General features: G+C 41.5%; 1 protein-coding gene across 1 annotated transcript; it reads left to right on the top strand.

The window, feature by feature from the left end:
* Nucleotides 1-696: 696 nt before the first annotated feature.
* Nucleotides 697-1662, top strand: LOC146755679 (olfactory receptor 14C36-like). Its single transcript, XM_085525363.1, has one exon. It carries the CDS (start codon nucleotides 727-729, stop codon nucleotides 1660-1662), a length of 936 nt encoding a protein of 311 aa, XP_085381489.1. The 5' UTR covers nucleotides 697-726.
* Nucleotides 1663-25521: the final 23859 nt, after the last annotated feature.

Raw genomic sequence — 25521 nt, 5'->3', positions numbered from 1 at the left:
GGAGCTGCCCAGGGCGCTGCGGGGAGACTTGTGGTGTGAGGGAAAGGAGCCCCCCTCCTTTCCCTTTCTCACTCTTTTGAGAAAGGCTTGTGCTGCCACAGCTCTTGCCAGGGGCAGGGGGATCACAGCTTCACTGCACAACAGGATGTTTCTAAGGTTGTTTTGCAAGAGGAGAGCCAAGGCAGGGGGTTTCCATTTCCTGTTCTGAGGAAAAGAGGATTGGAAACAGATATCTAAAAGGAGCTATCAGAGATCTGTGAATTTTTCTTCAATAAATTTCTTGTTTCCTGAACAGTCACACGTGATGTGCATTCAGTCTCCCCTTTCTCAAAAGATGGAACCAGTTGTAATTATCATCATTTTCTGTAGGCACGAATAATTCACTTATCCTACAAACAGGCAGCATTTTCTAACTGAAACTGAATGCCAAAGAAGCTGGAGTAGGGGGTGCTAAGAGCAGTTGGGGTAAAGATATGAGACATGAAACAGATGAAAATATACAGGGAGAAGGGATAAGAAAAGAAGAGGAAGGTTAGAGCTCCAAATGCTTCTTCTGCTTAAGGAATGCTGAAATACATGAAATTAAATGCAAGTAATGGTGCAAAATGTACACTGTTGAAAGAGAATTAAAAAATTTCATATTATGGCAGGAGTGTCTCTGAGAATGGTCTGGACTTGTCATTACCTTCTGCACTCTGAACAGGACTCCAAGCCCAACAACAGCAGATGCCCAACAGCAGCTCCATCAGTGAGTTCCTCCTGCTGCTGTTGGCAGACACGCGGCAGCTGCAGCTCCTGCACTTCTGGCTCTTCCTGGGCATCTACCTGGCTGCCCTCCTGGGCAACAGCCTCATCAGCACAGCTGTAGCCTGCGACCGCCGCCTGCACACCCCCATGTACTTCTTCCTCCTCAACCTGGCCCTCCTTGACCTGGGCTTCATCTCCACCACAATCCCCAAAGCCATGGCCAACGCCCTCTGGGACACCAGGGCCATCTCTTATGCAGGTTGTGCTGCACAGCTCTTTTTCTATGTCTTCTTCCTCTCAGCAGAGTTGTCCCTTCTCACCATCATGTCCTATGACCGCTATGTTGCCATCTGCAAGCCCCTGCACTACGGGACCTTGATGGACAGCAGAGCTTGTGCCACCATGGCAGCAGCTGCCTGGGGCACTGGGGTTCTCTATTCCCTGCTGCACACTGCCAGTACGTTTTCACTGCCTCTATGCCAAGGCAATGTTGTGAACCAGTTTTTCTGTGAAATCCCCCAGATCCTCAAGCTCTCCTGCTCTGGCTCCTACATGAGGGAATTTGTGATTCTCATTTTGAGTATAATTTTAGTCTTTGGGTGCTTTGTTTTCATAGTTGTGTCGTATATGCAGATCTTCATGGCTGTGCTGAGGATGCCCTCTGAGCAGGGATGGCACAAAGCCTTCTCCACGTGCCTCCCTCACCTGGCCGTGGTCTCCCTGTTTCTCAGCAGTGGCGCTTTTGCCCACCTGAAACCTCCCTCCATTTCCACCCCACTCCTGGATCTGACAGTGGCACTTCTGTACTCAGTGGTTCCTCCAACTCTGAACCCTATTATCTACAGCATGAGGAACAGGGAGATCAAGCATGCTCTCAGGAAGTTGTTGCTATACACACTATACCATCTTCAATAAAGTACACACCTTCCTCACAGGATTCCCAGAGATGGTTCTTTATGGTTTAAGCATTTTAGATTCTTTGACCGTGTGTGATATAGCAACTTGCAAAAATATGTCATTGAACATATAAATAAGAGTTTATTTCACTTCTTTCCACCAACTTTCCAATTTCTCACTCTAAGAGCTCATGTAAATATGGAAACAGATTCCCTGAATAGGTTAAAAAATTCCTAAATATATTTCAAAATAGACTGTTCCCTCATCCTCCACCAAAATCTGTCACAGTTTGAACGAAAAATCCACCTGCGTCCATGACAGGGGCAATGGGCCCTGGAGGGGCCCTAGGCCAAAGGAAAAAAGTTAATTAGGAAAAGAAAACAGCGGCAACGATCTTAGGAGGCACACTTACATGTTGCATCCCTTCCTTGATGACCTGAAGTCTCATGGGCCCACCGAGCTAAGAATAATTCACCCTTGTTCTGCCAGTCCAAGTCTATTTGAGCCACCTCAATTTTGGCAGCTCGATCAACCTGATGGTTATTTTTATGTTCTTCAGTAGCCTTACTTTTAGGCACATGAGCATCTACATGGCGCACCTTTACAACAATGTTCCTTATTCGGGCAGCAATGTCTTTCCACAGTTCAGCAGCCCAAACAGGTTTACCCTTTCGTTGCCAATTATCATCTTCCCACTGTTGCAACCACCCCCATAAGGCATTTGCCACCATCCATGAATCAGTATAAAGATGAAGCATTGGCCACCTCTCTCGTTCAGCCACATCTAAAGCCAGCTGAACAGCCTTTACCTCTGCGAATTGACTTGATTCTCCTTTACCTTCAATGGCCTCTGCAACTTGTCGTGTGGGGCTCCATACAGCAGCTTTCCATCTGCGATGCTTCCCTACAATACGACATGATCCGTCTGTGAATAGGGCAAATTTCTTTTCGTTTTCTGGTAGCTCATTGTATGGTGGTTCCTCTTTAGCGCATGATACCTCTTCTGTAGATGGTGTTTCAATTTTTTTACTCTCACGCCAGTCCATGATCACTTCTAAAATTCCAGGACGGCTGAGTTTTCCCATTCGAGCTCATTGAGTAATTAATGAAATCCACTTACTCCAAGTGGCATCAGTAGCATGATGGGTGGAGGGAACCTGTCCTTTAAACATCCAGTTTATTACTGGCAAGCGAGGTGCTAGAAGAAGCTGAACCTCTGTCCCAACTACTTCAGAAGCAGCCCGAACCCCCTCATACACGGCTAAGATCTCCTTCTCAGAGTGTAGCGCTCCTCAGACCCTTTATATGCTCGACTCCAGAATCCTAGGGGTCGGCCTCGGGTCTCTCCTGAGGCTCTTTGCCACAAACTCCAGGTGGGACCTTTCTCTCCAGCAGCAGTGTAGAGGATGTTCTTCACATCCTGTCCCGTCCGTACTGGCCCCAAGGCCACGGCACGGGCTATTTCTTGTTTTCTCTGCTCAAAAGCCTGCTGCTGCTCAGGACCCCATGAGAAATTATTCTTCTTCTGTGTTACCTGATAGAGGGGGCTCACTATGTGGCTGTAGTTTGGGACATGCATTCTCCAAAAGCCCACTACTCCCAGAAAAGATTGGGTCTCTGTTTGGTTGGTTGGCGGAGACATAGCAGTGATTTTGTCAATCACATCTGCTGGGATGTGACGACGTCCATCTTGCCATTTTATACCTAAGAACTGGATTTCCTGGAGAGGCCCCTTCACCTTGCTGCGCTTAATGGCAAAACCAGCTTGCAAAAGAATTTGGATTATCTGTTTCCCTTTCTTGAAAACCTCTACTGCTGTATGGCCCCACACTACAATATCATCAATATACTGCAAGTGCTCAGGAGCATTACCCTGTTCCAAGACAGCTTGGATCAATCCATGACAAATGGTTGGGCTGTGCTTCCACCCCTGAGGTAAACGGTTCCAGGTATACTGAATACCTCTCCAGGTAAAAGCAAATTGTGGCCTACATTTTGCAGCCAATGGGATGGAAAAGAAGGCATTAGCAATGTCAGTGGTGGCATACCACCTAGATTCTTTTGACTCCAATTCATACTGGAGTTCTAGCAAGTCTGGTACAGCAGCACTTAATGGAGGTGTAACTTCATTCAGGCCACGGTAATCTACCGTCAGCCTCCATTCCCCACTGATTTTATGCACTGGCCATATGGGGCTGTTAAAAGGCGAGTGAGTTTTGCTAATCACTCCCTGATTCTCTAATTGGCGAATTAGCTTGTGAATGGGGAGCAATGAATCCCTATTGGTGCGGTACTGCCGTCTGTGAACCACTCTGGTGGCAATTGGTTCCTCTTGGTCTTTTACCTGGAGCAACCCCACAGCAGAAGGATCATCTGACAGACCAGGTAAAGTTGACAGCTGCTTAACACCGTTTGTGTTTACAGCAGCTATCCCAAAGGCCCATTGATACCCCTTGGGATCCTTAAAATATCCCATCCTAAGGTAATCGATTCCCAGTATACATGGAGCCTCTGGACCAGTCACAATAGGGTGCCTTTGCCAGTTTTTACCAGTGAGGCTTATTTCGGCCTCCAACATAGTCAATTCTTGGGAACCCCCAGTCACTCCATGGATATCTATTGGTTGTGTCCCTTGGTGACTTGAGGGCATTAGGGTGCATTGTGCATCAGTGTCCACCAAGGCTTTATATTTCTGTGGTTGAGATGTGCCAGGCCACTTAATCCACACAGTCCAGTATACTCTATTGTCCCTTTCCCCCCCCTGGCTGGGGGCAGGGCCCCTCTATTGTTTACCTTGGTGGCTTGCAGCAACTGGAACTCTCCCCTTCTTGGAAGAGTTCACCTTGGTAGTTGTTTCACCTTGTAATTCTTCCACTCATGCCTGAAGTGCAGAAGTGGATGAATTACACCACTTCTTCATGTCCTCCCCATGACTACAGAGGAAAAGCAACAAGGCAAGACGTGTAGTCTCATCGTTGATTCGAGGTGACTTATCATTGTCATTTGCTTGAATACGAGGACGTCTCTTTTTAATGGTTGAGATTTTCAATGATACAGGTCGAGAGGAACTCATGTTGTTTAGCTTTCTCAATAGGCGATCGTGGAAATCCTGGTTTCCATCATCTTGTACCACCGTGGATTCATCTACATCAGGCACATTAGCCAATTTGTCAATAATATCATTTTGTGTTCCCTCCATTTTGTTTAATCTTTCCACAATTTTGACAATGGCTGAAGTATACAGATTAACTTCTGTAGCGCTTATAAATAATTCAAGTTCCTGAAGTCTGCCAATTAGTTCATTCACAAAGGGTTTCCTTTCCCCTTTGCCATATACTAATGCAAGTGCACTGGCATGCTTTTCTGGAGCTGCCTTTGTAAAGTCACGCCACATTTGTCGTGGAACGCGGACTGCTTCAGGATCATGTAATTGGTTTGGATCGTTACGATTGAGCTCGGGGCTGTATAGCATTTCCACCAGAGCACTTTCTATCAAAGATTGGATACCTTTCTCTATATCAGTCCATTTATTTCTCTCAAACTCCAAGTCCCGTTTAAAGGGGAATCTATCTCTTACCGCTATCAACATCCGCTTCCAGAAGGTGTAGGACCGATTTTGGCATGTGCCAATACCTCTGTCCACACGTGGGTCCCTGGAAATGCTACCCAGTTGGCGAGCTTCACTGCCATCAAGCCATGCACTGTTGGCACCATTGTCCCAGCAGCGAAGTAACCAAGTGACCATATTTTCTTTTGGCTGACATGTGAAATCCTTTCTTAGATCTCGAATTTCACTCAGTTTAAAAGATCGATCAATAATGGTCGTTATACTTTGCTCACCTTTTGCTCTATGAAGCGTCCCAGGTGTTGATGGTGGCAACTGTGTTGATGAGGCTGCCCCATCTATAAGTTTGGACTCGAGAAATTCTCGTAAAGAAAATCTAGCTTTTGGCTCCTCTTCAGACTCTGACCCCGACCCTTGTGTTATTTCCTCCAGGTAACGCTCCTTCTTTTTCCTCTCTCCTAACTTCCTCTGCTCCTCTAAATTCTTCTGCTCCTCTAACATCTTCTTTTTCCCCTCAGACATCCTCTGCTCTTCCAACTTCATCTGCTCCTGAAACTTCTTCTGCTCCTCTAACATCTTCTTATACTGCTCTAACATCCTCTGCTCCTCCACCTTCTTCTGGTCCTCTGACTCCCCCTGCTCTCCTGAGTCCCCCTGCTCTCCTGAGTCCCCTTGCTCTCCTGAGTCCTGCTCTCCTAACTCCCTCCGCTCTTCTAACTCCTTCTGCATTTTCTCTAACAGAGTTGAAACTTGTTTTGTCTTTTGCCCTCTTACAGGGGCAACCAACATTGTATCTGGTGTCCTCGATGGTTGGTCCAATCGGACTACATGTGCCCCCGGTGGCTGGTCAGATTGAACTACATGTGCCCCCGGTGGCTAGTCAAATTGGACTACATGCGCCCCCAGTGGCTGGCCAAATTGGACTACATGTGCCCCCAATGGCTGGTCAAATTGGACTACATGTGACCCTGGTAGTTGGTTAAATACATTCAACTCACCCCGGAGGGCACATAGCTGGTCTCGGAGAGCGTTCCGCTCAAACTGGACAGCACCCAACTCAGTCTGGAGGCTGTCGTAGTTGGACTGAAGAGTGTTGTACCCGAACCGGAGGACGTTATGCTTGGACTGGAGAGTGTCGAGTTTGGATTGGATACTCTCATTCTCGGCCCTGAGACTCTCTCTCTCAACCTCAAAATCTTCCCTCTCAGGAATGGTATTGAATAAGGCCCGATAAGCATTAGCTAGGCCCCAAGTCATTTGTGCCTCCTTAGATCTGCCTGAGCCACAACATTCCTGTCTCAAATATGCAGTCAAACTCTCAGGATTCTTTAAGTGTTCAGGAGTAAAGCTCCATGACACTAAAGATGTCTGTCCTCTAAAAGTCTCTCCAAAGTTTCTCCACACTCCCTGCCACTCAGTATTCTCTGACTCTAAGGAAGACTTCCTCCTGATGTTATAAATCCAGATACCGAGTGAGATCACTACAATAACCAACAGCAAATTCAGGGAGATTAATACGATTGACAGTGTGGTCCACTGGGACAACTGGTCAGTCGAAGACTGCTTAAAAGATGCAAAGAAAAAAGGAAAAGCACGCTCAAAAACCACCATTTCCGTACTATTGGTTGCATTAGTTGCATTAGTTGCTCCCTCTGAAGCTGCATGCAAATACCAAATAAGCGTTGCTAACCGTGCTTTCAATCTATTATACATTCCTATAACTTCATAGGAAAAATAGGCTAGCTTAAACATGGTCCAATATGTTTGGAGCATCGTAAAAGAGGAACTAATGAAATGCAGTACCTTATAAAGCACACTTAGTAGAGGGAACTTTTTTTTTTTTTTTTTTTTTTCAATAGAGAGGGAAAAAAAGTAAAAAAAAAAACAAAAAACCAAAGCTCAGCAGTGTTTATAAAATAAACCGGAGTATTGGCAGTCCGCCTGGACTTTCAAGGTCAAGCTCACAGGTGCAGAATTGCAAACCTAAGATAGCTCCTTAACAGGAAAAAAAACTTGTAGCTCTGTTAAAAGCTAAAAGAGCAACAGAAGAAAACACAGAAAAACAGCAACTCAGTTTGCCCGCATTCTCCACCAAAATCTGTCACGGTTTGAACTAAAAATCCACCTGCGTCCGTGACAGGGGCTGTGGGCCCCGCAGGGGCCTCAGGCCGAAAGGAAAAAGTTAATTAGGAAAAGAAAACAGCAGCAACGATCTAAGGAGGCACACTTATTTACTAAATGCTATATCGAAATACCGGATAACACAATATAATACAATATAATTGAAAATTGAAAATTGAGCTAACGAATCAAGCAAAATCGGAGAGAGAATGAGTCCCGTAACCGAGAGGCCTACTGTGAAATTTAGGCGAGACGGTGAAGGCTCCCACACACTCCCCTGAACGCCAGAACTCGAAAGACGTCAGTCTGTTCTGCGACAGAGTTAATATAGAGTCCAGGTCCCGTGACCCATCGTGTTGTTCTCTGGGAGATGTAGTCTTCTTCTGTAAGTTGCAGATTCAGTAAAATTATTCATGATTTATATGATGTTATGATGTGGAATACTGATAGCAAAATTACAAAATTATTAAACCATGACAAATCCTCAATGCATAGCTTAGAATCCTCAATGCTTAGAATCCTCAATGCTTAGAATCCTCAATGCTTAGCATCCTCAATGCTTAGCTTAGAATCCTCAAAGCTCAGGATCCTCAATGCTTACAAACCTCAATGCATAGAGGCCTTAATGCTTAGAAACCTCAAAGATTAGAAAACTGAATGCTTGGCTTAGAATCCTCAATGCTTAGAATCCTCAATGCTTCGCATCCTCAATGCTTACCTTAGAAACCTCAATACTTAGAATCCTCAATGGTTAGCATCCTCATTACATAGCTTAATCCTCAATGCTTAGAATCCTCAATGCTTAGCATCCTCAATGCTTAGCATCCTCATTGCTTAGCTTAGACTCCTCAAAGCTCAGAATCCTCGGTGCATAGAAAACTCAATGCTTAGCATCTTCAATGCTTAGCATCCTCAAAGCTTAGAATCGTCAATGCTTAGCATCCTCAATGCTTAGAATCCTCAATGCTTAGCATCCTCAATGCTTAGCATCCTCAATGCTTAGCATCTTCAATGCTTAGCATCCTCAATGCTTAGAATCGTCAATACCTAGCTTAGAATCCTCAATGCTTAGAATCCTCAATGCTTAGAATTTTCAATGCTTAGAATCCTCGATGCTTAGAAACCTCAATGCACAGAGTCCTTAATGCTTAGAAACCTCAATACTTAGCATCCTCAGTGCTTAGCTTAGAATCCTCACTGCTTAGAAACCTCAGTGCTTAGAATCCTCAGTGCTTAGCATCCTCAACGCGTAGAATCCCCAATGCTTAGAAACCTCACTGCTTAGCATCCTCAATCCTTAGTATGCTCTATGCTTAGCTTAGAATCCTCAATGCTTAGAATCCTCAAAGCTTACAAACCTCAATGCTGAGAAATTTTATTGTTTGAAACCTCATTGCTTAGAATCCTCAATGCTTACAAAGCTCAATGCATAGAGGCCTGAATGCTTAGAAACCTCAAAGATTAGAAAATTCAATGCTTGGCTTAGAATCCTCATAGCTTAGAATCCTCAATGCTTAGAATCCTCCATGCATTGCTTAGAATCCTCAATAGTTACAATCCTCAATGCTTCGCATCCTCAATGCTTAGCTTAGAAACCTCAATATTTAGAATTCTCAATGCTTAGCATCCTCATTACATAGCTTAGAATCCTCAATGCTTAGCATCCTCAATGCTTAGCATCCTCAATGCTTAGCATCCTCAATGCTTAGCTTAGAATCCTCGGTGCTTAGAAACCTCAATGCTTAGCATCCTCAATGCTTAGCATCCTCAATGCTTAGAATCCTCAATGCTTAGCATCATCAATGCTTAGCATCCTCAATGCTTAGAATCCTCAATGCTTAGAATCCTCCATGCATTGCATAGAATCCTCAATAGTTAAAATCCTCAATGCTTAGCATCCTCATTACATAGCTTAGAATCCTCAATGCTTAGAATCCTCAATGCTTAGCATCTTCAATGCTTAGCATCCTCAATGCTTAGCATCCTCAATGCTTAGCATCCTCATTGCTTAGCTTAGAATCCTTGGTGCTTAGAAACCTCAATGCTTAGCATCCTCAATGCTTAGCATCCTCAATGCTTAGAATCCTCAATGCTTAGCATCCTCAATGCTTAGCATCCTCAATGCTTAGCATCCTCAATGCTTAGCATCCTGAATGCTTTGCTTAGAATCCTCAATGCTTAGAATCCTCAATGCTTAGCATCCTCCATGCCTCTCTTAGAATCCTCAATGCTTAGAATCCTCAATGCTTAGCATCCTCAATGCTTAGCATCCTCATTGCTTAGCATCCTCATTGCTTAGATTAGAATCCTCAAAGCTCAGAATCCTCGGTGCATAGAAACCTCAATGCTTAGCATCCTCAATGCTTAGCATCCTCAATGCTTAGAATACTCAATGCTTAGCATCCTCAATGCTTAGAATCCTCAATGCTTAGCATCCTCAAATCTTAGAATCCTCAATGCTTAGCATCCTCAAAGCTTAGCATCCTCAATGCTTAGCATCCTCAATGCTTAGCATCCTCAATGCTTAGAATCCTCAATGCTTTGCTTAGAAACCTCAATGCTTAGAATCCTCAATGCTTAGAATCCTCAATGCTTAGAATCCTCCATGCATTGCTTAGAATCCTCAATAGTTAGAATCCTCAATGCTTCGCATCCTCAATGCTTAGCTTAGAAACCTCAATACTTAGAATCCTCAATGCTTAGCATCCTCATTACATAGCTTAGAATCCTCAGTGCTTAGAATCCTCAATGCTTAGCATCCTAAAAGCTTAGAATCCTCAATGCTTAGCATCCTCAATGCTTAGCATCCTCAATGCTTAGAATCCTCAATGCTTAGCATCCTCAATGCTTAGCATCCTCAATGCTTAGAATCCTCAATGCTTAGATCCTCAATGCTTAGAAACCTCAATGCTTTGCTTAGAAACCTCAATGCTTAGAATCCTCAATGCTTAGAATCCTCAATGCCTAGCTTAGAATCCTCAATGCTTAGAATCCTCAATGCTTAGCATCCTCAATGCTTAGCATCCTCAATGCTTAGCATTCTCAATGCTTGGCTTAGAAACCTCAATGCTTAGAATCCTCAATGCTTAGAATCCTCCATGCCTAGATTAGAATCCTCAATGCTTAGAATCCTCAATGCTTAGAATCCTCAATGCTTAACATCCTCAATGCTTAGAATCCTCAATGCTTAGCATCCTCAATGCATATCTTAGAATCCTCAAAGCTAAGGATCCTCAATGCATAGAAACCTCAATGCACAGAGTCCTTAATGCTTAGAAACCTCAATACTTAGCATCCTCAGTGCTTAGCTTAGAATCCTCACTGCTTAGAAACCTCAATGCTTAGAATCCTCAGTGCTTAGCATCCTCAACGCGTAGAATCCCCAATGCTTAGAAACCTCAATGCTTAGCATCCTCAATCCTTAGTATGCTCTATGCTTAGCTTAGAATCCTCAATGCTTACAAACCTCAATGCTGAGAAATTTTATTGTTTGAAACCTCATTGCTTAGAATCCTCAATGCTTACAAACCTAAATGCATAGAGGCCTTAATGCTTAGAAACCTCAAAGACTAGAAAATTCAATGCTTGGCTTAGAATCCTCATAGCTTAGAATCCTCAATGCTTAGAATCCTCAATGCTTAGCATCCTCAATGCTTAGAATTCTGAATGCTTAGCATCCTCAATGCTTAGCATCCTCAATGCTTAGAATCCTCAATGCTTAGAATCCTCAATGCTTAGCATCCTCAATGCTTAGAATCCTCAATGCTTAGAATCCTCAATGCTTAGCATCCTCAATGCTTAGAATCCTTAATGCTTAGAATCCTCAATGCTTAGCATCCTCAATGCTTAGAATCCTCAATGCTTAGAGTCCTCAATGCTTAGCATCCTCAATGCTTAGAATCCTTAATGCTTAGAATCCTCAATGCTTAGCATCCTGAATGCTTTGCTTAGAATCCTCAATGCTTAGAATCCTCAATGCTTAGCATCCTCCATGCCTAGCTTAGAATCCTCAATGCTTCGAATCCTCAATGCTTAGAATCCTCAATGCTTAGAATCCTCCATGCATTGCATAGAATCCTCAATAGTTAGAATCCTCAATGCTTAGCATTCTCATTACATAGCTTAGAATCCTCAATGCTTAGAATCCTCAATGCTTATCATCCTCAATGCTTAGCATCCTCAATGCTTAGCATCCTCAATGCTTAGCATCCTCATTGCTTAGCTTAGAATCCTCGGTGCTTAGAAACCTCAATGCTTAGCATCCTCAATGCTTAGCATCCTCAATGCTTAGAATCCTCAATGCTTAGCATCCTCAATGCTTAGCATCCTCAAAGCTGAGCATCCTCAATGCTTAGCATCCTCAAAGCTTATAATCCTCAATGCTTAGCATCCTCAATGCTTAGCATCCTCAATGCTTAGCATCCTCAATGCTTAGCATCCTCAATGCTAAGCATCCTCAATGCTTAGCATCCTCAATGCTTAGCATCCTCAATGCTTAGAATCCTCAATGCTTAGAATCCTCAATGCTTAGCATCCTCAATGCTTAGAATCCTTAATGCTTAGAATTCTCAATGCTTAGCATCCTCAATGCTTAGCATCCTCAATGCTTTGCTTAGAATCCTCAATGCTTAGAATCCTCAATGCTTAGCATCCTCCATGCCTAGTTTAGAATCCTCAATGCTTAGAATCCTCAATGCTTAGAATCCTCAATGCTTAGAATCCTGAATGCTTAGCATCCTCAATGCTTAGCATCCTCATTGCTTAGCTTAGAATCCTCAAAGCTCAGAATCCTCACTGCTTAGGAACCTCAATGCTTAGCATCCTCCATGCATTGCTTTGAAACCTCAATGCGTAGAATCCCCATTGCTTAGAAATTTTATTGCTCTGAAACCTCAATGCTTAGCATCCCTAATGCTTTCAAACCTCAGTGCATAGAGGCCTTAAAGTTTAGAAACCTCCAAGATTAGAAAAGTCAATGCTTGGCTTAGTATCCTCAATGCTTAGAATCCTCAATGCCTAGCTAAGAATCCTCAATGCTTAGAATCCTCAATGCTTAGAATCCTCAATGCTTAGAAATTTCAATGCACAGAGTCCTTAATGCTTAGAAACCTCAATACTTAGCATCCTCAGTGCTTAGCTTAGAATCCTCACTGCATAGAAACCTGAATGCTTAGAATCCTCAATGCTTAGAATCCTCAATGCTTAGCTTAGAAACCTCAATGCTTAGAATCCTCAGTGCTTAACATCCTCAATGATTAGAATCCTCAATGCATAGCTTAGAATCCTCAATGCTTAGAATCCTCAATGCTTAGAATCCTCAATGCTTAGCATCCTCAATGCTTAGCTTAGAATCCTCAAAGCTCAGGATCCTCAATGCTTACAAACCTCAATGCATAGAGGCCTTAATGCTTAGAAACCTCAAAGATTAGAAAACAAAATGCTTGGCTTAGAATGCTCAATGCTTAGAATCCTCAATGCTTAGCATCCTCAATGCTTAGAATCCTCAATGCTTAGCATTCTCAAATTTTAGAATCCTCAATGCTTAGCATCCTCAATGCTTAGCATCCTAAAAGCTAAGCATCCTCAATGCTTAGCATCCTCAATGCTTAGCATCCTCAATGCTTAGAATCCTCAATGCTTTGCTTAGAAACCTCAATGCTTAGAATCCTCAATGCTTAGAATCCTCAATGCTTAGAATCCTCAATGCTTAGAATCCTCCATGCATTGCTTAGAATACTCAATAGTTAGAATCCTCAATGCTTCGCATCCTCAATGCTTAGCTTAGAATCCTCAATGCTTAGAATCCTCAATGTTTAGCATCCTCAAAGCTTAGCATCCTCAATGCTTAGCAACCTCAATGCTTAGCATCCTCAATGCTTAGCATCCTCAATGCTTTGCTTAGAAACGTCAATGCTTAGAATCCTCAATGCTTAGAATCCTCAATGCTTAGAATCCTCAATGCTTAGCTTAGAAACCACAATGCTTAGCATCCTCAATGCTTAGCATCCTCAATGCTTAGAATCCTCAATGCATAGCTTAGAATCCTCAATTCTTAGAATCCTCAATGCATAGAATCCTCAATGCTCAGCATCCTCAATGCTTAGCATCCTCAATGCTTAGAATCCTCAATGCTTAGCATCCTCAAAGCTTAGAATCCTTAATGCTTAGCATCCTCAATGCTTAGAATGCTCAATGCTTAGCATCCTCAATGCTTAGCATCCTCAATGCTTAGAATCTTCAATGCTTAGAATCCTCAACGCTTAGAATCCTCAATGCTTAGAATCCTCAATGCTTAGAATCCTCAATGCTTGGAATCCTCAATGCACAGAGTCCTTAATGCTTAGAAACCTCAGTACTTAGCATCCTCACTGCTTAGCTTAGAATCCTCACTGCTTAGAAACCTGAATGCTTAGAAACCTCAATGCTTAACATCCTCATTGTTTAGAATCCTCAATGCATAGCTTAGAATCCTCAATGCTTAGAATCCTCAATGCTTAGAATCCTCAATGCTTAGAATCCTCAATGCTTAGCATCCTCAATGCTTAGAATCCTCAATGCTTAGCATCCTCAATGCTTAGCTTATAATCCTCAAAGCTCAGGATCCTCAATGCTTAGAAACCTCAATGCACAGAGTCCTTAATGCTTAGAAACCTCAATACTTTGCATCCTCAGTGCTTAGCTTAGAATCCTCACTGCTTAGAAACCACAATGCTTAGAATCCTCAATGCTTAGCATCCTCAACGCGTAGAATCCCCAATGCTTAGAAATTTTATTGTTTGAAACCTCATTGCTTAGAATCCTCAATGCTTACAAACCTCAATGCATAGAGGCCTTAATGCTTAGAAACCTCAAAGATTAGAAAAATCAATGCTTGGCTTAGAATCCTCAATGCTTAGAATCCTCAATGCTTAGAATCCTCCATGCATTGCTTAGAATCCTCAATAGTTAGAATCCTCAATGCTTCGCATCCTCATTGCTTAGCTTAGAAACCTCAATACTTAGAATCCTCAATGCTTAACATCCTCATTACATAGCTTAGAATCCTCAATGCTTAGAATCCTCAATGCTTAGCATCCTCAATGCTTAGCATCCTAATTGCTTAGCTTAGAATCCTCGGTTCTTAGAAACCTCAATGCTTAGCATCCTCAATGCTTAGCATCCTCAATGCTTAGCATCCTCAATGCTTAGAATCCTCAATGCTTAGCATCCTCAAAGCTTATAATCCTCAATGCTTATAATCCTCAATGCTGAGCATCCTCAATGCTTAGCATCCTCAATGCTTAGAATCCTCAATGCTTAGAATCCTCAATGCTTAGCATCCTCAATGCTTAGCATCCTCAATGCTTTGCTTAGAATCCTCAATAGTTAGAATCCTCAATGCTTAGAATCCTCAATGCCTAGCATAGAATCCTCAATGCTTAGAATCCTCAATGCTTAGAATCCTCAATGCTTAGCATCCTCATTGCTTAGCATCCTCAATGCTTAGCATCCTTTTTGCTTAGCTTAGAATCCTCAAAGCTCAGAATCCTCACTGCTTAGGAACCTCAATGCTTAGCATTCTCCATGCATTGCTTAGAAACCTCAATGCGTAGAATCCCCATTGCTTAGAAATTTTATTGCTCTGAAACCTCAATGCTTAGCATCCCTAATGCTTACAAACCTCAGTGCATAGAGGCTTTAATGTTTAGAAACCTCAAAGATTAGAAAACTCAATGCTTAGCTTAGAATCCTCAATGCTTATAATCCTCAATGCCTAGCTAAGAATCCTCAATGCTTAGAATCCTCAATGCTTAGAATCCTCAATGCTTAGCTTAGAAACCTCAATGCACAGAGTCCTTGATGCTTAGAAACCTCAATACTTAGCATCCTCAGTGCTTAGCTTAGAATCCTAAATGCTTAGAAACCTGAATGCTTAGAATCCTCAATGCTTATAATCCTCAATGCTTAGCTTAGAAACCTCAATGCTTTTAATTCTCAAGGCTTAACATCCTCAATGTTTAGAATCCTCAATGCATAGCTTAGAATCCTCAATGCTTACAATCCTCAATGCTTAGCATCCTCAATGATTAGAATCCTCAATGCTTAGCTTAGAATCCTCAAAGCTCAGGATCCTCAATGCTTACAAACCTCAATGCATAGAGGCCTTAATGCTTAGAAACCTCAAAGATTAGAAAACTGAATGCTTGGCTTAGAATCCTCAATGCTTAGAATCCTCAATGCTTCGCATCCTCAATGCTTAGCTTAGAAACCTCAATACTTAGAATCCTCAATGGTTAGCATCCTCATTACATAGCTTAGAATCCTCAATGCTTAGAATCCTCAATGCTTAGCATCCTCAATGCTTAGCATCCTCAATGCTTAGCATCCTCATTGCTTAGCATCCTCATTGCTTAGCTTAGAATCCTCAAAGCTCAGAATCCTCGGTGCATAGAAACCTCAATGCTTAGCATCCTCAATGCTTAGCATCCTCAATGCTTAGAATCCTCAATGCTTAGCATCCTCAATGCTTAGCATCCTCAATGCTTAGAATCCTCAAAGCTTAGAATCCTCAATGCTTAGTATCCTCAATGCTTAGCATCCTCAATGCTTAGAAACCTCAATGCACAGGGTCCTTAATGCTTAGAAACCTCAATACTTAGCATCCTCAATGCTTAGCTTAGAATCCTCACTGCTTAGAAACCTGAATGCTTAGAATCATCAATGCTTAGAATCCTCAATGCTTAGCTTAGAAACCTCAATGCTTAGAATTCTCAATGCTTAACATCCTCAATGTTTAGAATCCTCAATGCATAGCTTAGAATCCTCAATGCTTAGAATCCTCAATGCTTAGCAACCTCAATGCTTAGCATCCTCAATGCCTAGAATCCTCAATGCTTAGCTTAGAAACCTCAATGCTTAGAATCCTCAATGCTTGGAATCCTCAATGCTTTAAATCCTCAATGCTTAGAATCCTCAATGCTTATAATCCTCAATGCTTAGAATCCTCAATGCTTAACATCCTCAATGCTTAACTTAGAAAACTCAATGCTTAGAATTCTCAATGCTTAACATCCTCAATGTTTAGAATCCTCAATGCATAGCTTAGAATCCTCAATGCTTAGAATCCTCACTGCTTAGAATCTTCAATGCTTAGCAACCTCAATGCTTAGCATCCTCAATGCTTAGAATCCTCAATGCTTAGCATCCTCAATGCTTAGCTTATAATCCTCAAAGCTTAGAATCATCAATGCTTAGAATCCTCAATGCTTAGAATCCTCAATGCTTAGAATCCTCAATGCTTAGAATCCTCAATGCTTAACATCCTCAATGCTTAACTTAGAAAACTCAATGCTTAGCATCCTCAATGCTTAACAGCCTCAATGCTTAGCATCCTCAATGCTTAGCATCCTCAATGCTTAGCATCCTCATTGCTTAGAAACCTCAAAGCACAGAGTCCTTAATGCTTAGAAACCTCAATACTTAGCATCCTCAGTGCTTATCTTAGAATCCTCACTGCTTAGAAACCTCAATGCTTAGAATCCTCAGTGCTTAGCATCCTCAATGCGTAGAATCCCCAATGCTTCGAAACCTCAGTGCTTAGCATCCTCAATCCTTAGTATGCTCTATGCTTAGCTTAGAATCCTCAATGCTTAGAATCCTCAATGCTTAGCATCCTCAATGCTTCGCATCCTCAATGCTTAGCTTAGAATCCTCAATGCTTAGAATCCTCAATGCTTAGCATCCTCAATGCTTAGCATCCTCATTGCTTAGCATCCTCATTGCTTAGCTTAGAATCCTCAAAGCTCAGAATCCTCGGTGCATAGAAACCTCAATGCTTAGCATCCTCAATGCTTAGCATCCTCAATGCTTAGAATCCTCAATGCTTAGCATCCTCATTGCTTAGCATCCTCAATGCTTAGAATCCTCAAAGCTTAGAATCCTCAATGCTTAGTATCGTCAATGCTTAGCATCCTCAATGCTTAGCTTAGAAAACTCAATGCTTAGAATCCTCAATGCTTAGAAACCTCAATGCACAGGGTCCTTAATGCTTAGAAACCTCAATACTTAGCATCCTCAATGCTTAGCTTAGAATCCTCACTGTTTAGAAACCTGAATGCTTAGAATCATCAATGCTTAGAATCCTCAATGCTTAGCTTAGAAACCTCAATGCTTAGAATTCTCAATGCTTAACATCCTCAATGTTTAGAATCCTCAATGCATAGCTTAGAATCCTCAATGCTTAGAATCCTCAATGCTTAGCAACCACAATGCTTAGCATCCTCAATGCCTAGAATCCTCAATGCTTAGCTTAGAAACCTGAATGCTTAGAATCCTCAATGCTTAGAATCCTCAATGCTTAGAATCCTCAATGCTTAGAATCCTCAATGCTTAACATCCTCAATGCTTAACTTAGAAAACTCAATGCTTAGAATTCTCAATGCTTAACATCCTCAATGTTTAGAATCCTCAATGCATAGCTTAGAATCCTCAATGCTTAGAATCCTCACTGCTTAGAATCCTCAATGCTTAGCAACCTCAATGCTTAGCATCCTCAATGCCTAGAATCCTCAATGCTTAGCTTAGAAACCTCAATGCTTAGAATCATCAATGCTTAGAATCCTCAATGCTTAGAATCCTCAATGCTTAGAATCCTCAATGCTTAGAATCCTCAATGCTTAACATCCTCAATGCTTAACTTAGAAAACTCAATGCTTATCTTCCTCAATGCTTAACAGCCTCTATGCTTAGCATCCTCAATGCTTAGCATCCTCAATGCTTAGCATCCTCATTGCTTAGAAACCTCAATGCACAGAGTCCTTAATGCTTAGAAACCTCAATACTTAGCATCCTCAGTGCTTATCTTAGAATCCTCACTTCTTAGAAACGTCAATGCTTAGAATCCTCAGTGCTTAGCATCCTCAACCCGTAGAATCCCCAATGCTTCGAAACCTCAATGCTTAGCATCCTCAATCCTTAGTATGCTCTATGCTTGGCTTAGAATCCTCAATGCTTAGAATCCTCAATGCTTAGCATCCTCAATGCTTAGCATCCTCAATGCTTAGCATCCTCATTGCTTAGCATCCTCATTGTTTGCTTAGAATCCTCAAAGCTCAGAATCCTCACTGCTTAGGAACCTCAATGCTTAGCATCCTCCATGCATTGCTTAGAAACCTCAATACGTAGAATCACCATTGCTTAGAAATTTTATTGCTCTGAAACCTCAATGCTTAGCATCCTCAATTCTTACAAACCTCAGTGCATAGAGGCCTTAATGTTTAGAACCCTCAAAGATTAGAAAACTCAATGCTTGGTTTAGAATCCCCAATGCTTAGAATCCTCAATGCCTCGCTTAGAATCCTCAATGCTTAGAATCCTCAATGCTTAGAATCCTCAGTGCTTAGCATCCTCAACGCGTAGAATCCCCAATGCTTCGAAACCTCAATGCTTAGCATCCTCAATCCTTAGTATGCTCTATGCTTAGCTTAGAATCCTCAATGCTTAGAATCCTCAATGCTTAGCATCCTCAATGCTTAGCATCCTCAATGCTTTGCTTAGAAACCTCAATGCTTAGAATCCTCAATGCTTAGAATCCTCAATGCCTAGCTTAGAATCCTCAATACTTAGAATCCTCAATGCTTAGCATCCTCAATGCTTAGCATCCTCAATGCTTAGCATCCTCAATGCTTAGAATCCTCCATGCTTAGCTTAGAAACCTCAATGCTTAGAATCCTCAATGCTTAGCATCCTCAATGCTTAGAATCCTCAATGCCTAGATTAGAATCCTCAATGCTTAGAATCCTCAATGCTTAGAAACCTCAATGCACAGAGTCCTTAATGCTTAGAAACCTCAATACTTAGCATCCTCAGTGCTTAGCTTAGAATCCTCACTGCTTAGAAACCTCAATGCTTAGAATCCTCAGTGCTTAGCATCCTCAACGCGTAGAATCCCCAATACTTAGAAACCTCAATGCTTAGCATCCTCAATCCTTAGTATGCTCTATGCTTAGCTTAGAATCCTCAATGCCTCTCTTAGAATCCTCAATGCTTAGAATCCTCAATGCTTAGAATCCTCAATGCTTAGAATCCTCAATGGTTAGAAACCTCAATGCACAGAGTCCTTAATGCTTAGAAACCTCAATACTTAGCATCCTCAGCGCTTAGCGTCGAATCCTCACTGCTTAGAAACCTGAATGCTTAGAATCCTCAATGCATAGATTACTCGATGCTTAGAATCCTCAATGCTTAGCTTAGAAACCTCAATGCTTAGAATCCTCAATGCTTAACATCCTCAATGCATATAATCCTCAATGCTTAGAATCCTCAATGCTTAGAATCCTCAATACTTAGAATCCTCAATGCACAGAGTCCTTAATGCTTAGAAACATCAATACTTATCATACTTAGTGCTTAGCTTAGAATCCTCAATGCTTAGAAACCTGAATGCTTAGAATCCTCAATGCTTAGAATCCTCAATGCACAGAGTCCTTAATGCTTACCATCCTCAATGCTTCGCATACAATCCTCAAAGCTCAGGATCCTCACTGCTTAGAAACCTCAATGCTTAGAATCCTCAGTGCTTAGCATCCTCAATGCGTAGAATCCCCAATACTTAGAAACCTCAATCCTTAGTATGCTCTATGCTTAGCTTAAAATCCTCAATGCTTAGAATCCTCAATGCTTAGCATCCTTAATGCTTAGCATACTCAATGCTTAGCATCCTCAATGCTTAGCATCCTCAATGCTTAGCATCCACAATGCCTAGCTTAGAATCCTTCATGCTTAGAATCCTCAATGCTTAGAATCCTCAATGCTTAGAATTCTCAATGCTTAGGAACCTCAATGCACAGAGTCCTTAATGCTTAGAAACCTCAATACTTAGCATCCTCAGTGCTTAGCTTAGAATCCTCCCTGCTTAGAATCTTCAATGCTTAGAATCCTCACTGCTTAGAAACCTCAATGCTTATAATCCTCAGTGCTTAGCATCCTCAATGCGTAGAATCCCCAATGCTTAGAAACCTCAATTCTTAGCATCCTCAATCCTTAGTATGCTCTATGCTTAGCTTAGAATCCTCAATGCTTAGAATCCTCAATGCTTACAAACCTCAATGCTGAGAAATTTTATTGTTTGAAACCTCATTGCTTAGCATCCCAAATGCTTACAAACCTCAATGCATAGAGGCCTTAATGCTTAGAAACCTCAAAGATTAGAAAACTCATTTCTTGGCTTAAAATCCTCAATGCTTATAATCCTCAATGCTTAGAATCCTCCATGCACAGCTTAGAATCCTCAATGCTTAGAATCCTCAATGCTTAGAATCCTCAATGCTTAGCAATCTCCATGCATTGCTTAGAATCCTCAATAGTTAGAATCCTCAATCCTTCGCATCCTCAATGCTTAGCTTAGAAACCTCAATGCTTAGAATCCTCAATGCTTAGCATCCTCATTGCTTAGCATCCTCATTGCTTAGCATCCTCATTGCTTAGCATCCTCTTTGATTAGCTTAGAATCCTCAAAGCTTAGAATCCTCACTGATTAGGAACCTCAATGCTTAGCATCCTCCATGCATTGCTTAGAAACCTCAATGATTAGAATCCTCATTGCTTAGAAATTTTATTGCTCGGAAACCTCAATGCTTAGCAACCCTAATGCTTACAAACCTCATTGCATAGAGGCCTTAATGTTTAGAAAAAACAAAGATTCGAAAACTCAATGCTGGGCTTAGAATCCTCAATGCTTAGAATCCTCAATGCTTAGCATCCTCAATGCTTAGCATCCTCAATGCTTAGAATCCTCAGTGCTTAGCATCCTCAATGCTTAGAATCCTCAATGCTTAGAATCTTCGATGCTTAGAATCCTCAAAGATTAGCATCCTCAATGCTTAGAATCCTCAATGCTTAGCTTAGAAACCTCAATGCTTAGAATCCTCAATGCTTAGAATCCTCAATGCCTAGCTTAGAATCCTCAATGCTTAGAATCCTCAATGCTTAGAAACCTGAATGCTTAGAATCCTCAATGCTTAGAATCCTCAATGCTAAGCTTAGAAACCTCAATGCTTAGAATCCTCAATGCTTAGCATCCTCAATGCTTAGAATCCTCAATGCCTATCTTAGAATCCTCAAAGCTAAGGATCCTCAATGCTTAGAAACCTCAATGCACAGAGTCCTTAATGCTTAGAAACCTCAATGCACAGAGTCCTTAATGCTTAGAAACCTCAATACTTAGCATCCTCAGTGCTTAGCTTAGAATCCTCACTGCTTAGAAACCTCAATGCTTAGAATCCTCAGTGCTTAGCATCCTCAACGCGTAGAATCCCCAATACTTAGAAACCTCAATGCTTAGCATCCTCAATCCTTAGTATGCTCTATGCTTAGCTTAGAATCCTCAATGCCTCTCTTAGAATCCTCAATGCTTAGAATCCTCAATGCTTAGAATCCTCAATGCTTAGAATCCTCAATGGTTAGAAACCTCAATGCACAGAGTCCTTAATGCTTAGAAACCTCAATACTTAGCATCCTCAGCGCTTAGCGTCGAATCCTCACTGCTTAGAAACCTGAATGCTTAGAATCCTCAATGCATAGATTACTCGATGCTTAGAATCCTCAATGCTTAGCTTAGAAACCTCAATGCTTAGAATCCTCAATGCTTAACATCCTCAATGCATATAATCCTCAATGCTTAGAATCCTCAATGCTTAGAATCCTCAATACTTAGAATCCTCAATGCACAGAGTCCTTAATGCTTAGAAACATCAATACTTATCATACTTAGTGCTTAGCTTAGAATCCTCAATGCTTAGAAACCTGAATGCTTAGAATCCTCAATGCTTAGATTCCTCGATGCTTAGAATTCTCAATGCTTAGCTTAGAAACCTCAGTGCTTAGAATCCTCAATGCTGAGAATCCTCAATGCTTAGAATCCTCAATGCTTAGAATCCTCAATGCTTAGAATCCTCAATGCTTAGAAACCTCAATGCACAGAGTCCTTAAAGCTTAGAAACCTCAATACTTAGCATCCTCAGTGCTTAGCTTAGAATCCTCACTTCTTAGAAACCTCAGTGCTTAGAATCCTCAATGCTTAGAATCCTCAATGCTTAGCATCCTTAATGCTTAGCATCCTCAATGCTTAGCATCCTCAATGCACAGAGTCCTTAATGCTTAGAAACCTCAATACATAGCATCCTCAGTGCTTAGCTTAGAATCCTCACTGCTTAGAAACCTGAATGCTTAGAATCCTCAATGCTTAGAATCCTCAATGCACAGAGTCCTTAATGCTTACCATCCTCAATGCTTCGCATACAATCCTCAAAGCTCAGGATCCTCACTGCTTAGAAACCTCAATGCTTAGAATCCTCAGTGCTTAGCATCCTCAATGCGTAGAATCCCCAATACTTAGAAACCTCAATCCTTAGTATGCTCTATGCTTAGCTTAAAATCCTCAATGCTTAGAATCCTCAATGCTTAGCATCCTTAATGCTTAGCATACTCAATGCTTAGCATCCTCAATGCTTAGCATCCTCAATGCTTAGCATCCACAATGCCTAGCTTAGAATCCTTCATGCTTAGAATCCTCAATGCTTAGAATCCTCAATGCTTAGAATTCTCAATGCTTAGGAACCTCAATGCACAGAGTCCTTAATGCTTAGAAACCTCAATACTTAGCATCCTCAGTGCTTAGCTTAGAATCCTCCCTGCTTAGAATCTTCAATGCTTAGAATCCTCACTGCTTAGAAACCTCAATGCTTATAATCCTCAGTGCTTAGCATCCTCAATGCGTAGAATCCCCAATGCTTAGAAACCTCAATTCTTAGCATCCTCAATCCTTAGTATGCTCTATGCTTAGCTTAGAATCCTCAATGCTTAGAATCCTCAATGCTTACAAACCTCAATGCTGAGAAATTTTATTGTTTGAAACCTCATTGCTTAGCATCCCAAATGCTTACAAACCTCAATGCATAGAGGCCTTAATGCTTAGAAACCTCAAAGATTAGAAAACTCATTTCTTGGCTTAAAATCCTCAATGCTTATAATCCTCAATGCTTAGAATCCTCCATGCACAGCTTAGAATCCTCAATGCTTAGAATCCTCAATGCTTAGAATCCTCAATGCTTAGCAATCTCCATGCATTGCTTAGAATCCTCAATAGTTAGAATCCTCAATCCTTCGCATCCTCAATGCTTAGCTTAGAAACCTCAATGCTTAGAATCCTCAATGCTTAGCATCCTCATTGCTTAGCATCCTCATTGCTTAGCATCCTCATTGCTTAGCATCCTCTTTGATTAGCTTAGAATCCTCAAAGCTTAGAATCCTCACTGATTAGGAACCTCAATGCTTAGCATCCTCCATGCATTGCTTAGAAACCTCAATGATTAGAATCCTCATTGCTTAGAAATTTTATTGCTCGGAAACCTCAATGCTTAGCAACCCTAATGCTTACAAACCTCATTGCATAGAGGCCTTAATGTTTAGAAAAAACAAAGATTCGAAAACTCAATGCTGGGCTTAGAATCCTCAATGCTTAGAATCCTCAATGCTTAGCATCCTCAATGCTTAGCATCCTCAATGCTTAGAATCCTCAGTGCTTAGCATCCTCAATGCTTAGAATCCTCAATGCTTAGAATCTTCGATGCTTAGAATCCTCAAAGATTAGCATCCTCAATGCTTAGAATCCTCAATGCTTAGCTTAGAAACCTCAATGCTTAGAATCCTCAATGCTTAGAATCCTCAATGCCTAGCTTAGAATCCTCAATGCTTAGAATCCTCAATGCTTAGAAACCTGAATGCTTAGAATCCTCAATGCTTAGAATCCTCAATGCTAAGCTTAGAAACCTCAATGCTTAGCATCCTCAATGCTTAGCATCCTCAATCCTTAGCATCCTCAATGCATATCTTAGAATCCTCAAAGCTAAGGATCCTCAATGCTTAGAAACCTCAATGCACAGAGTCCTTAATGCTTAGAAACCTCAATACATAGAATCCTCAGTGCTTAGCATCCTCAACGCGTAGAATGCCCAATGCTTAGAAACCTCAATGCTTAGCATCCTCAATCCTTAGTATGCTCTATGCTTAGCTTAGAATCCTCAATGCTTAGAATCCTCAATGCTGAGAAATTTTATTGTTTGAAACCTCATTGCTTAGCATCCCAAATGTTTACAAACCTCAATGCATAGAGGCCTTAATGCTTAGAAACCTCAAAGATTAGAAAACACAATGCCTGGCTTAGAATCCTCAATGCTTAGAATCCTCAATGCTTAGAATCTTCAATGCTTAGCATCCTCCATGCATTGCTTAGAATCCTAAATAGTTAGAATCCTCAATGCTTCGCATCCTCAATGCTTAGCTTAGAAACCTCAATGCTTAGAATCCTCAATGCTTAGAATCCTCAATGCTTACTTTAGAAACCTCAATGCTTAGAATCCTCACTGCTTAGAATCCTCAATGCTTAGAATCCTCAATGCCTAGATTAGAATCCTCAATGTTTAGAATCCTCAATGCTTAGAATCCTCAATGCTTAGAATCCTCAATTCTTAGAATCCTCAATGGTTAGCTTAGAAACCTCAATGCATAGAATTCTCAATGCTTAACATCCTCAATGCTTAGAATCCTCAATGCATAGCTTAGAATCCTCAATGCTTAGAATCCTCAATGCTTAGAATCCTCAATGCTTAGAATCCTCCATGCAAAGCTTAGAATCCTCAATGCTTAGAATCCTCAATGCTTAGAATCCTCAATGCTTAGAATCCTCCTTGCATTGCTTAGAATCCTCTATAGTTAGAATCCTCAATGATTCGCATCCTCAATGCTTAGCATAGAAACCTCAATACTTAGAATCCTCAATGCTTAGCATCCTCAAATCTTAGCATCCTCAATGCTTAGCATCCTCAATGCTTAGCATCCTCAATGCATAGCATCCTCAATGCTTAGCATCCTCAATGCTTAGTATGCTCTATGCTTAGAATCCTCAATGCTTAGCATCCTCAATGCTTACCATCCTAAATGCTTAGCATCCTCAATGCTTAGCGTCCTCAATCCTTAGCATCCTCAATGCTTAGAATCCTCAATGCTTAGAATCGTCAATGCTTAGAATCCTCAGTGCTTAGAATCCTCCATGCATTGCTTAGAATCCTCAATGCTTACCATCCTCAATGCTTAGCATCCTCAATGCTTAGCATCCTCAATGCTTAGCATCCTCAAAGCATAGAATCCTCAATGCT

This window comes from Coturnix japonica, chromosome 31 (assembly GCF_054131305.1).
Source record: "Coturnix japonica strain WE chromosome 31, WE-NBRP24, whole genome shotgun sequence".
Classification (NCBI taxonomy): domain Eukaryota; kingdom Metazoa; phylum Chordata; class Aves; order Galliformes; family Phasianidae; genus Coturnix; species Coturnix japonica.
The sequence above is the reverse complement of the archived record's forward strand: the minus strand, read 5'-3'. Positions and strand labels throughout refer to the sequence as shown.

Coding starts and splice junctions, on each gene's coding strand:
- LOC146755679 (XM_085525363.1), top strand. CDS start 727: ATGCCCAACAGCAGCTCCATCAGTGAGTTCCTCCTGCTGCTGTTGGCA.